At 29.8% G+C, this 14,533-nt stretch overlaps 1 protein-coding gene across 1 annotated transcript; it reads left to right on the plus strand.

Moving 5' to 3' along the window:
* The first annotated feature begins 360 nt into the window (after positions 1-360).
* LOC145242029 (protocadherin beta-15-like) lies at positions 361-14,392 on the plus strand. The gene is made up of 4 exons (XM_080104923.1): positions 361-769; positions 4,984-7,417; positions 13,761-13,902; positions 14,010-14,392. The coding sequence occupies exons 1-4, from the start codon at positions 765-767 to the stop codon at positions 14,258-14,260; spliced, it is 2,832 nt and encodes a 943-aa protein (XP_079961049.1). The 5' UTR covers positions 361-764; the 3' UTR covers positions 14,261-14,392.
* The last annotated feature ends 141 nt before the right edge of the window (positions 14,393-14,533 follow it).

A 14,533-nucleotide genomic window follows, 5' to 3' on the forward strand; every position in this document is an offset into this window, starting at 1 on the left:
TCTATATATCTGAATTTTTTTCTGTTATACTATAATTAAATAAATATTGAAATTTCCAAACAATATGTCGAATAAATATAATGTTTTGATAATTTTATGATACCAAAAATAAATAAATAAATAGGATTAAAAATACCCCGTACTATTAATATCTTCACTATTTTTAAAGAATTAATATTTCAAACAGAGCATAATTTTTAAATCATTAATGAAAACGTTTTCTAAAAATTAAATAAAAAGAATTAAAGTAATATTTAATTATAATTATTTATTTATAATTATAGGAACAATATTAAAAATAATTGAATTTTAACTTCTAAATAGGGTACATGACAGATATTTTATCATGAATTCTTTATTTTGAAGAGAAAACTTGGTTCCCTGGAAGGAAGGAAAAAAGAAGATGATAAATGGATGAATAGGGTTATTTCAGAAATTGCATGATGGGAAAAGTATTGAAATATGTCACTTATTTTGTAAAATGTCAGTGTACAGTTTTTATTTAACTTAATAACTGAATGCATCTTAATAAACTAAAAAATAATAGAATTTAATTTTCATTACATTCTCTCGTTTACGAGAGAATCAGCCATTACTCACACATTATACTTATGAGGACAATAAATTGCACACACACACACACACTCATAGACACATATGCACACAGGAACAGAGTCTTTGTTCTGTCATTATAAAAAAGTCAGTCAGCATAGAAAGAGGTTATGAATTGGCTGTGATTCACTTATATTTGGAAGATTACAAAAATGAGGTAAGTTGATTGTTTTAATTTAAACTTGATTAAGAATTGTTAATTCAGATAAGTTTTATGTAGACAAAGTAAAATTTGAAGGAAATGACGATTCTTCTTACAAATCACTAAACGGCATAAAGAAGAAGAAAAAAAATCATAAAAATATTTTTGTTAACAGAAATTATGTATGTTACATAGAATCTGAATGCAATACATTTATATTTGACTTTGTATATTTTGTTATTTAAACCTGTGTCTAAAACTATCAACTGAAATAGGAGTATTTATATTAAACGACTTTAGCCATTTTAAAAGGTTACAAATGTGTAGATTTTGTACACATGAACATTTTCCTCAATGTATTTTAGTAGAAATTTATATATATTCATATGGATCATATTTAATAAGGTCTTTATTAAATTCATATATGAAATCCTACTCATTATTTCAATGTTCTTTGGTATGGAAGTTTTGTATTTATATTTTATTAGATTATTGTAAAAGAAAAAAACAAAATTTTCAAATATTATTGTATGTTTTTTTTGTATATAGTTTAATGTGTTCGTAATATAGTTTTTATTTGACAAAATAAACTAATAGAATTTACAGTACCCATTAAAAAATATAACATGTTCCAATGAAACTATCAATTTTCTTATTATTTTTGACAAAACAATTCATCAAAAGATTGTCTCTCTCCGCATTTATTTTTAACATATAAGATTTATGTTGTATTTACAGTTAAATATATTCATACTGATATTTTCTGATCAATGAATAGTTTTGAAAAATTTTCATGAACTTTATTTTTTCAAGATCGCAATTTTTTTTATATCTTTAAGGAAAAACAATGAAATAAGTCACTTAAAACTAAAAAAAAAATCTCTGAGTTGAAACTTAGATCAGAAATAAGGGAAATAAAAGTAAGGGAAATAACTCTGTAGAAAATAACTCATTAATATTATTTTTAACTTTGAAAAAAGAAGAGCAACTACAAAATATGTAGTAAAATATATCTTTTATATTTAAGTCAGAAAATAAATTCTTATAACATTATATATTCAAGTTTTGAAAACTTTATTCATATTATTAAAAAAAATACACATATGAAACCTTATCACTTTTAAAAACAGATAATGCTCTGCAAATTGAATAGATGAAAAATTCATAAAATTATTCTTTTCAGACATTCTTATAAATTATTTTTATGAGAGTATTTATGCAATACTATTAAGTAATACATTTGTATATTAGTTGTGATAACATTTTTTAATATTCTACAGAAAAAGCTATGCAGAGTTCAAGTCCAAGTATGTCTATTCTGGTAATTTATATAGTTGAGAAAGATATGAACCTACCTGCTCCCAAAGATTTGGATAAAATAGTAACTTGTGTTCAATTATTTGTATACATGATATCATTTATAAAATAACACAAAAATAGATCTTATATTTTCAATATTACTGAACAATACAATTTCTTTTCTGTTAAAACATTTTATTCACATATAAGAAACAAATGAATCATGCATCTTCACGAGTAAAGGAGTCATAATCTATATGAATAAAATTATCAGATTATCAGATATCATGTGCGTATGTATTTTTCCACCAACTTAGCATAACTTTGATAAATACACGTTAAATCATTATTATTTATTATTAATCAAATATTTATTGTATAAAAATACAATAGCATAAACTAAAATCAAATCTAGAAAATTTGATCTTGATCTTCATTTATTCTCTTTTACCTTTTGCTTGTATACAAGGCTGACATTATAGAACCAGTTTCTCCTTCTCTAAATTTGTCAGGTAATCATCTCTCTCACCATCCCCCTCACTCCCTCTCCCTGCTTTCTCATATGGTACTTGTGGCTTTTTAGCTTATAATTTATAAATTTAGGAATTAAAAACAAAATCGAAAGTATTTATGTGATTAAAAATAAAAGCAAAACAAAAATGAAAGTAAAAAAAACTGCCGGGCAATATTAGGTAGGTAAAGCTAGTATTGAATACTTTATGATAAATTTATTTCAGCTTCATTCATAAGAAAAAGACCATAGACTATTTCAATATTAGCATTGGTTTTAGACATATTGCTAAGAAATGCAAGTAAAAACATATATATGAATGGATATGTGGAGTGTTTATAAGGCAGACAGGCACATAATTCTCAAGGATATGAAAATGTGACCTGTTGTTTAGGTCAAGAAGAGAATTATGTTGAGTATAGCTATTAGGTTGACAAGAAGGTTCTTGTGGAATTTTTAATTTGGAGTTCAAATGATGTATTTTCAAATGAGTTTTCATGATAATACCTTTACTTTATATATCATTTTGAAGAGAGTTTTTCACTCTATCTAATAGTTTAAATTACAATTGTTTTATATCTTCTTTTCAGAACGTTGAATACAAAATGGAAAAAAAGCAAATTTGCACAATTTTCTTATTTCAATTCAAGCTATGCCAAAAAACTGCTTTTGCGATATCAATGAAGTGTTTGGCCCAAGAACCACTAATGAACGCACAGCACAATGGTGGTTTAAGAAATTTTGTGACAGCAACAAGAGTCTTGAAGATGATTTATATCTGAATGGAACCTAGTGGTTGGTCATCGGATGTTGACAATGATCAATTAAGAACCTTAGTCAAAGCCAATCCACACACAACTGTTGAAGAACTTGCTTATGAATTAGATGTAATGTATACGATTTCCAACCACTTGATAAATGGGTGATTCACAAATTGAATGACAACAAAAAGAAAAGCCATTATGAAGTGTCATCTTTCCTTCTTTTACACAACAAAAACAACCCACTTCTTGACCAAGTTGTGACTTGTGCTGAAAAGTGGGTTCTTTATGACAACTGGCGATGCTCAGCTCAGTGGTTAGATGCCAACGAAACTCTACTACACTTCCCGAAGCCAGAGTTGTACCAAAAGAAGGTCATGCTGACTGTTTGATGGTCTCTGACCAGTCTTATCCATTACAGTTTTTTGAATGCAGATTAAACCATTATGGTGGAAAATTATTGTCAACAAATGGATGAAATACATCAGAAACTTTGACAACAACACCCAGCATTAGTCAACAGACAAGGCCCAATTTTCCTCCATGACAATGCCCAACCTCATGTTGCTAAATCAACTCTACAGAAATTGAACAAATTGGGCTATGAAACTCTGTCTCGTCCACTATTCTGTCCAGACCTCTCACTTACCAACTACCACTTTTTCAAGCATCTCAACAACTTTCTGTGTGAAAAAGCCTTCTAAAACATAAGCAATATAAAAAACGCCTTCAATGACTTCATCGTCACCAGAACGCAAGATTTTTATTATAAGGCATAAATACATTTGTTTTATGTCGTCAAAAGTGTGTTGATTCTGATGGTGCTTATTTTAATCAATGTATTTTTGCTTGAGCCGAGAAATGTTCATCTGAATATAAAAGTTAAAAACCACAAGAACTTTCTTGTCAACCGGACATATTTGTCTCCAATGTTTGTTAGAAAGAAAAATGTAGTATTATGTGACTCACATCAAACCCTTACAAAGTTAGGCATGTGGTATTTAAGTGTAGATATTCAAGTATTTTCTGCTATATACTCTTTCCAGATTCTCTATCATGACAATGGAACATGGTATTCATAATCTAATTAGTAGTTATTTATGCTATTATTGCTTCTGAACCTTACTAAGGAAAATATTCGCTTATCCAAAGTATATTATCACTGCAATATAACTCTAAGTGCAACAGCTTTAACTGTCAAACAATCCTTTGCTCATATAATTGACAATACTCAAGGCTAAACGGTTTCAATGTTTTTGTTACCTGCTTCAAGAAAAATGTTTCTTTTATAACTATACCTAGAATAGGATATTCAACTGAATGTAGTGTTGTATTTGCTACTCCTCTGTCCTTGGTCAATAAAGGAGAAGCTCTTTTAGACTAAGGCAGTTTTTATTTTTGCTCCAGCTCATTTTGGGTGAAGGCTGGAATTTGCCAACATTAAAAACCGACCTTGTGTTAAACTGTTCTCATGGGGAGGTAAGGCAATAAAGGATAAAAAGAACTTTAGAAATTGTTATATCAGGAAATTGTGATTATACAGAGATATTTTAGAGCTAAGACAACTGACTACAACTTGATTTTCTTTCTAGAAATAAGATATTTTGTTAATAAAATTGTTTAAAATTAAAATGAACATTTTTCTTTTTTATATACAGATTTTACCTTGAAATGCCACCAATACTATATATTCAACTCATTGTTTTCCCTACCTGTTTGTGTGCTGACCTCCTCTACAATGTGGAAGAAGAACAAAGTCCTGGCACATACATCGGCAATATTGCTACAGACTCTAATGTCATGGATAGTATTCTTCTAAAAAATTATAAACACATTACATTCACACAACACAAAAAAGGAGGCTTGCAACTATTTCGTGTTGCCAAGAATTCAGGAAAGCTTTATACAGCACAAATATTAGATGCAGAGTCTCTCTGTATTTTGAATACAGAATGTTTCAAAATGATTGATGTTGCTGTAAGGAAAGACAAATCTTTTATAAAACTTTTAGAGATCAAAGTTATAATAAAAGACATTAATGATCATCAGCCAGAATTTCCTAACAAAAAACTTTATTTTGAATTTAACGAAGGGGATGGAATTGGATTGACAAAATCACTGCCAAGTGCAAGAGACAAAGACTTGAGTACAAGTTATTCCCAAATAAATTATGAGCTTATTAAAACTGATTCAAAAGATCCTTTTTCTTTATCTGTGACTAAAAACTTTGCTGGCAAATCAGATTTAAGCATCATATTGGATGAAAGATTGGATAGAGAATCCAAAGATTCTTACCTGATTCAAGTCATTGCAAAAGATGGAGGATCACCACCGAAACAAAGTATTTTAGATATTAATATCTCAGTAAGTGATATCAATGATAATGCACCTTTCTTTTCACATAATATTTACAATGTTTCTGTTGCACAAGATCATGATGAAACAATTCCTATAATTACATTATCAGCAACAGATTTAGATTTAGGGCAAAATAGTAACATTACATATAGTTTCGATTCGAAGACAACAGCATCAGATAAACAATTCTTCAAAATTACTAGATCTACTGGAGAAATATTCATAAAAAACAAAATACCATCAGGACAAAAGTTAGTATATAATTTATACATTCAAGCTAAGGATGGAGGAAATCCTTCTTTAAGTGCATTGGCTATGGTCCAAGTGAATGTGATCAATCAACAAAACAATGCACCTAAAATAGATGTGAACTTTTTCTCATCTTCATCTACAGAAAACTCTACATCAATTTCTGAAGACATTGAAGTGGGCAGTTTTATTGCATATGTGAAAGTCACTGACCATGATGCTGGTCAGAATGGAGAAGTTATATGTGATCTCCATCATGATAAGTTTAAACTGAAAAGTCAAGGATTGAACAAATACCAAGTGATTCTGAAAGACCCATTGGATAGAGAGACAGAGGAAAATCATGACATCACAATCAGCTGTGAAGATATGGGATTCCCACCGCGCCATAGTGAGAGTAAGTTTTCAATTAAAGTGATGGATGTGAATGATGTGAAGCCGAAATTTAGTAAAGCAAGATACAAATTCCGTATCAATGAGAACCAGAAGGCTGACATTGATGTCGGCTCAATCAATGCATCTGATCCGGACTTGGGAGCTGGAGGGGAACTGATGTTTTCTCTGCAAAGAAATAAGCATAAAAGTGAAGAGGTACTGCTGCTGCCTTTTGTGATCACAAAAGATGGTTTTATTTCAACAAGTGAATCATTGGACCATGAATTACAAGATGTTTATAAGTTTGAGGTTTTGGTGAAAGACAATGGAATGCCATCACTGAATAATACAGTGGATGTGATTGTTGAGGTTGAAGATGAAAATGATAACAGTCCATATTTTACATTTCCCAGTGTTAATCCACACAATGTGGAAGTTGTGTATTTTGCTGATGAAAGCAAGAACGTGACAGTTGTGAGGGCACATGACAGTGACAGTCAAGAGAATGCATTTCTGAAATATGAAATAAGTGCAGGCAATGAGAAACAGTTGTTCACGATTGACCATTACAGTGGTTTGTTGTCTTCTACGGGTGCCCTTACCAAACAAGATGCCGGCTCATATGAACTGGAGTTTGTAGTGAAGGATAGTGGTATGCCAGTTTTATCAGCCACAACTACAATCTTTTTGAGTCTGCTATTGAAAAACAAGAGCTCTTCTTCTTCTTTGGAAAGAGTAAATGGTGTGCTGCAAAATGGTGAGTCTGAAGAGAAGGTGCATCTTAATATGGTGATTATAATTACGTTATTGGCTGTGATGGTGACTATCATTGTTACGGCTTCAATCTCGATCTGCGTGCTTCGCTGTTGTAATGCTGCAAGTGTAGATGGAGATGATGTTTCTAATAGATATGTGAGTGAACAAAGACATTTGATGTCATCTTCTTATCGAGGGAGCTCTTGGCCAGATGTTCCTACTACAATGATAAATGATCCAAACTTTGGTAGGAGTGCTGAGGAGATGGCAGCCAACAGAAGGGAGTCATATCCCAGATTCATCAACCAATCACCAGTCATCAGACCAAACAATTCTGTTAACATCAACTCTCAGGTAAGCATAGAAATATTACTTCTGTTGACTTTTCAAATATATATTGCTTAAATATTGTTTGTTTTTATTATATGTATCTTATGCATTCGTTTTTTTCATTACCATATTCCTCAGCATTTCCCAAAATCTAGGATATAATTAAACTAATATAACCAAGCCATACTAAATAGAAGTTGATAATGAATATTTATCTAAATTTTTTTAATTTCATTTGTCGATCAATTTGTGAAATTATTCCATTGAGTCAATGTATTATGTTCTAACATATTTGATTTTGTTACAATATCTGTGAAAAATTATTTAATTTATGTTTCCGTGTTTTCACTAAAATTACTGTTACAAAAGGCTAATTTATACCTGAGTAGTAGCTCCCATTTCCTTGCGTTGCCCAGGATACTAACTAAAAAAATATATATATAATTAAGTATTCTGTTTGAATGAATATGTATTTATTTTTATGAAGTCATCATCCATTGCGCACTATAGAATAAATGATGTCATGATTTTGTGTGTACTTTACAAAGCTGTTTATTGGCATTTTTATATATGTATATACCTGATGTTAAATATAAATAATGGAAGTACAGAAAAATAAAAAAAGAAGACGTTTACTCAAAATTCTATGGTTAAAATTGAACGTTTTGGAAAAATGGAATTTAAATCATTTTAATTTTTTAAAAATTAATTATTTTCTAGAATGTTTTTTCATTGCAATTCAACAGTTTATAGTATATATTAATGAGATTTTTCTTTGTTTCAAAACATAATGATCTTGAATTTATTTGCATTTTTAAGTATATGATGGAAATTTTCTTTAAATTAATGGTAAACATAAAAAAATTAATGTAACAGGATTATAATATATTTTGTTTAGATTTCATCAAATGAAATATGGGTGTTATCATGTACAAACAAAAAATTCTCCTCATATATTTTTTGAAAACAGCATTGTACATATAAATTAATCCAAAATTGAATAAATATTGAAGAATTCGTGAAAATCTGACCATTAGTTGATTTTTGATAGATTTTTCAAACACAAGTATGTCTGCACATTAAAAGTGGTCACTACATAAGAATATAGTTTTAAGCTGTCGAAAATATCAACATAATTTTAGACTTGTATTTTCATTATTTTTGTATGATGGAAATTTTCTTTAAATTATTGGCAGTTTATTTTAGGTTTCTTCTTTTGAATGGTTCAAAAATTATGATGATAATATTAACCTATATTAAATTACATAATGTTACATATAGGAGTAAATTCTATGGTGTGCTTTGAAAGTATCTCATCATCAGTAATTTATGAAATGTCCCCCCCCCCAATAAGATAAATTAAAAAAAACTGAAATAGTACTTCCCATCACCTATATGTGTAGTAGAAATGCTTAAAAAAGAAATTTGCTGAGTAAAAATGAAAATGCCGGCACACAAACTTTCTGTAAAAAAAAGAGCCCCCCCTCTACACACACAAAGGCATAAAAAATATTAATGAAGAAGCATTGAGAAATGCTGAAACTAATAGTTGTTTGTTTTCCATATTTTTTTCACAAAGGAGACATTGTTTATCAGGAATATTTAGGTTCTGATTGTGCTTGGGAAATAGGGAAAGAAAAAAAGGACAATTTTGGCACAGTAAGAAAAATTGTGCAATTATGAAATAAATATCGATTGAAAATATATCTCACTACCAATGCAATCCTCTACCTGTATAAGAGCCAAGTACATCCTAGGATGAAGTACTGTTGCTACATCTGGGTATGAGCTGCTCAGAGTCCCCTATCCTGCCTCGATAGACTTTGTAACCTTGTAAGTGATGTCCTTCTCTGCAACCTCTTTCCCATAGAAGAGAGATTGCAAGCTTGTCTCTGCTCTATCATTATTTTCATGCAGGTGCTCATCTGAGCTCCAATTGATGGTTCTCCCTTGCCAATTTTTTTATAAAACCACTCGTTTAACCAAAACCATTATCAATAATTTCCCCCTCTATTCGTGCCTAAACCTAAATCTGGATTCCATGAAAGCTTCTTTCCTAGCTGTTCCACTGGTCTGCTTTCAAGCTGACTGCAATACTGTGTCTTCAAGTCCAATGTTGAACCATCCTCTTAAATAATTTAATTATACCAAATTTCCACTACTAATGATTACTACGCTATTGTCCCAGTGACTATCATACATACATTAATCCTCGAGTAGCTTCTGGGCCTTGATAAGTGGTGACCTCTTTGTAAAGAAAAAAAAAAGATTTTAAAACTGTTTTTGCAAGAATATAGTTTTAAATGAGGGTGCCCCCCCCCCAAATGTACTGTAGTTTTAATGCAAATAAAACCAACTTTTCCAAGCGTTCGTTCTAAGAACTTGGTTATCTGTTCCAATTATAATATTAATAAAAAGTAGTAAATTAAAATACAATCACAAGATTAAATGCATGAATAAGTCAGCCATTTTCATATTCTGCTAATAGTTGAAAAAAATCAATTATTTTGTGACTCTTTGAAATTTGAAAGGAAATTGCAAGTTTTTAAACCATTGAATAAAATTCAATTTACTTTTTAAAATCTTGAAAATTAAATTGAAATTCAGTTTCAATCGTTGGTTACTATGATGCTGCCTAAAATAGTATTAATTAATACTATATTCTTTCAAATAAAGTAATGTAACACTTTTTTATCTAAAACTTTCTAATTTGTAACAAATATTCTTTCGGGGCATTATAAAATAGCTTTAAACAAAATATAAAGAGGGAGGGGACCATCCAGTTTCCCCCCGGAATTGTGAGTAGTTATGCTAATATTATTTTAATTTAATTGAAAGTAATTTTTTTTACCCATACTACATGTATCTACATGTAGTTTAAGATTATAATGGAAAAAGGTTACTTCTACAGAATTTGAACCAGAATGTTCTTTTCAACTCTAACTGTAAATTAACGCTAAGTTTAGGTTTAGTTGGAAAAAAGTTGATCTAGTTAGCACCTCCCTCCTTATTCTGTTCCAAATTATATTGTTTAATGTTCCAAAAGAATATCTTCTATAAATATAAAAGCGAAAATGTATGTATGTATGTGTGTTCGCTTTTTCTGTGTGTCTACAAAAGGCTTCTTTCAGGGAAGCGGTCGATCGGTCACAACTTTTTAAAACTTTTTATATCACATACAAATCGTAATATCTCACAGTTAACAACGAAGCTCGCCTGTCTATTTAATTTGCTCAATTTCAGGAAGATAAATATTCAATATTTGTCGCTCGCCGCATGTGGGTTAGTCTTTTTCCTATAACATCTTCGGGGAAAAAAAAAGCGTTCAGCAGTAAATGAATACTATCCCGCAGTCAAAACTTGACCTCATTTAAAACAGGCACCTGCTAAATCCAACTAATTAAATAAATTCAAACGTGTTTCCGTTAGCATCTCACGGTGGGGCAATGGTTAACATCGCACTTTTTTTTTCACACTTTAATTTACAACTTTGCCTCAACGGCTCAGGCTCGATCCTCATACTTACTTTTTTTTTTTACACCCCCCCCCACCCCCCGCCCAACACCTGGGCAACGCCGGGTACCCCTCGCTAGTTCAATATAAATCCGAATGTGTCAGATAAAACGTGTCACAATGTTTTATTTAAATGAAGAAAAATAGATTTCATTTGCTTTGAAGCAATACTAAATATTTGAAAAGATTTTTGTTTCCAAGAGTCTTTCCAATTTCATTTGTTTTGTTTTATTAAATATATGAAAATTTTAATAGATTTTTGTTGGACAAAGAAAACAGAAGGTAATCACGCTGAATATTTACCATGCTGAAATAATAGCGTTATTATTTAGAAACCCATTGTTAACATGGGGAAGGTGAACGTGTTGTCACTATTGTGTACTTTCACCTTACAAATTAATAAATAAAAGATATAGTAACTGAATATAACTTGAAAATCCTATGTAGAAAAATAGCATGGTCTGTATTCTGCACATTTAAAAAAGAATAGAAAACAAATTCGGATTGAAATCTGTCAGTGGTATAAAATTTAATGTGAGAACTTGTTTGCAGTTTATTTTATGTTTATTAGTAAAGAAATGTATTCTTTGTTCAATGTTATGAGGATGTGAAGTAAATATCACAATATGTGTAACTAACATATACTGTTTTCAAGTTATTGGCAAGTGAAGCTGTCCATATAAGTGCAAGTTGAGTTACTTGTTTTTATGATCCCCTATTCTGAAGAATACTTACATGCAAGTATTTTGAATTGATAGTTATGTACTATTCTGTTATTCTATCAACCCATTAAGAATAAGGGAATGTTTGTTAAATGAATATGTAAGTGCAGTGTATTGTGTAGTAAATATTAATATGTAGAAAGTCTAATAATAAATTGGCTAGATGTGAAGGTTAACCTTGGAATAAAAGTAAGTGGTGCTTTTGGGTTACAGGAGAGGACTGAATTTCATCAGGGTGAAAGGCCTTGCTACTCTCTCAGTAGGATTACGTATTTGACAGAGTACACCAACTAGAATAAAAAATAATTATTATTAAACAGTACTTATTGTTGCCTAAGAACATGCTTTAGTAGTAACTATAAGTGGTGAGCATAAAAGTTGTGCATAGGAAGTGCTCTTTTATTTTCCTATAATGTTGAAAGTTATACAGGCAAAATCGTTTCCATTTTATTAATATAGAAAAGAGAAAAAGAGATATTCCTAGTCAGTTTAAGTTCTGTATTTTCTTTTATCTGTTGCATCTTTAAAAAGCGTTCGGTTTTATTGATGAGTTTTAGTTAAGAAGCAATTTATGCTTAAATGTTACAATAAATTATTCATAATTTTATTTATACTCCATTACATCATAAATTTGCTTAAACAATTTCCGAAAATAAAAATGAAATGTTTTTATTAACTGATCGTTATCATTTGGTCAAACATGGTTTTAAGATTGGAATATAATTCCCATTATTTCGTAGTATATCAAAAATAATTTTATATCATCAGACATTGTTGGTTTTATGTCATAGCATATAAATGTTTGTTTATATTGATCTGGAAATGAAGTTTAGGCACTTGATTTTATATTTCAGGATGTTGTAGGTGAGTTTTATTATTTGGATTATTCAATTTAATCCCTGGAACCAGATTATTTTCAATTTGTCATTCATAATTGGGTAAAAGTATGTTTCACGTTAAAAAACCACCCTGGTGTCTAACTCTGTCCCGTGGGGAGGCATTGTAAATAGGTACAATCAATAATAACTGAGAATAACAAAACTTCCACCTGACCATGGCTAACAGAATGGATATTTTCTACTCTCATGGATTAAATAAAGCACTTAGTTCCAAATATGATCCAGATTCCCAAATTTGAAAATATACTTGCGATAGAAAACATTATCCAAAACATTGAGAATATAACAACCAAGATAAGAATAGTAGTCCAAATAATTCAAATAATATACACCTACATTTAGTTGACAATATATTTGTAATCTATCTTGTTTTTTATTACAATACTTATTTTGTAACCTATGTTAATAATCCTAATTAATATTTTTGTCAAAAAGAAACTATGTTTTAATGATATAAATTTAAAAAAAAATATTTATCAGATGACAAAGTCAGGATACTATGTAGCTGCTATAAATTTAACTGGAAATGCAAATCAGTATTAAAAACTTGTTTTAATTGTTCAGTCTTTACAGCCATGAAATAACAATAAACTTTCAAAGTTTTGTCAAATATTTCTGTATTTTATAAAATATATTTTTATGTAAGATGAACGTGATAGACATCTTTGCAACTTAAACAAAGAATTTAGTAGTTGGTTATCTATATACATGTAATTAATATAATACTTGCAACTATGCTTGTTCATGATGATCTATATATTTCTTCTGTTTCTTGAGCTTTCTGCAGTTATCAAAGCTATTTTATCAGATATCACAATAATATCAACATTATGGTATTTTGTGTCCTCTGCAGCATTTTTTCTTATTTTCATCAGTTTATAAAGGATTATTGGATGATTTTCACTTGTACATTCCAGTTGTAAATCTATTTGGTTTAGTTGTGCATTATTGATTTTGAATTCTTTGACAACTAATATTAGTGATAGTTTTCATTTAAATTTCTGTTTGTTATGGAGATGAAGACTTGAATAATTTAATGATAGTTATTGGATAAACGTTCTATTTGAACTCGTGATATCGTTAAGATGAAATTGATGTAATATTTGAAAATTGAACCAAAATACAATTTCTTTTTAGCAAATGAAGTTATTTTTCTCATTTGAGTTTATTAATCTTGTTGGCATGTTTTATATACGGTTGCTTATTAAAAGATAAACACTCATTCCAATGCAGATGACACCTGTGCTTCAAAACGGCAATAAGAACACATTGGTGACTCCTTATTGTCCAACATGGACATCTACATTGTCTTCTCATGCTGATAGTGGACGTGGTTGGAGTGAAGTAGGCACAGGACATACAGAAGAGATGACAGGTAAATAAACACTTGATAATTATAAAGAAAGTTTAACTTTTTAAAATGTATTATCTATATATGAATAGCATGTGATTATATTATTGAGATTTGTTTGTTGTTTTCAGATCATCTGATTCCACAATTCTTCAAGCCACATGTTGGGCAGGTGAATATGACAGATAAGAGGAACATAGAAGGAAACTTTAACTACCCAAATGAATCAACAATTTCAGCCAGATGTTTTTCAAAAGCAACAAATAATGCCAACAATTTGTTGAGAGAGGAAACAGAACAAAGATCACATCATTTATCAGACAGCATTCAAATTACTCACAATGCCAGACCACTGCCTCCTGTGCCACACAAAATACTCTAAGCATACAATTTATACAGAAGTAAATTATATGCATGTTCGAAACATACTTTGATTTTGATTTATATCTATACACTTATACACTTATATTTCATTAACAAAAAGCAATAAATAAAATAAATATAAACATGTAATAGCCCAAATATTTTTTCTAATCTTTAAATTATACCAAAAATAAATTTCAACAATACATATTATTTTTCCCTGTTTGTTTAGTTTATTTTGATAAATTTGTTTTAATAGTCGATAAAAATATTTTTCCTGAATAGGTTTAAG

The sequence above is a fragment of the Euprymna scolopes genome, chromosome 21 (assembly GCF_053919585.1).
Source record: "Euprymna scolopes isolate OS-2025 chromosome 21, ASM5391958v1, whole genome shotgun sequence".
In the NCBI taxonomy this organism is placed as follows: Eukaryota; Metazoa; Mollusca; class Cephalopoda; order Sepiida; family Sepiolidae; genus Euprymna; species Euprymna scolopes.

What these genes read in the sequence shown, in the direction of transcription:
- LOC145242029 (XM_080104923.1), top strand. An exon ending in CTGTTAACATCAACTCTCAG is followed by an intron (nt 7,418 to 13,760) that starts GTAAGCATAGAA and finishes ATTCCAATGCAG; the next exon opens with ATGACACCTGTGCTTCAAAA. An exon ending in ACATACAGAAGAGATGACAG is followed by an intron (nt 13,903 to 14,009) that starts GTAAATAAACAC and finishes TGTTGTTTTCAG; the next exon opens with ATCATCTGATTCCACAATTC.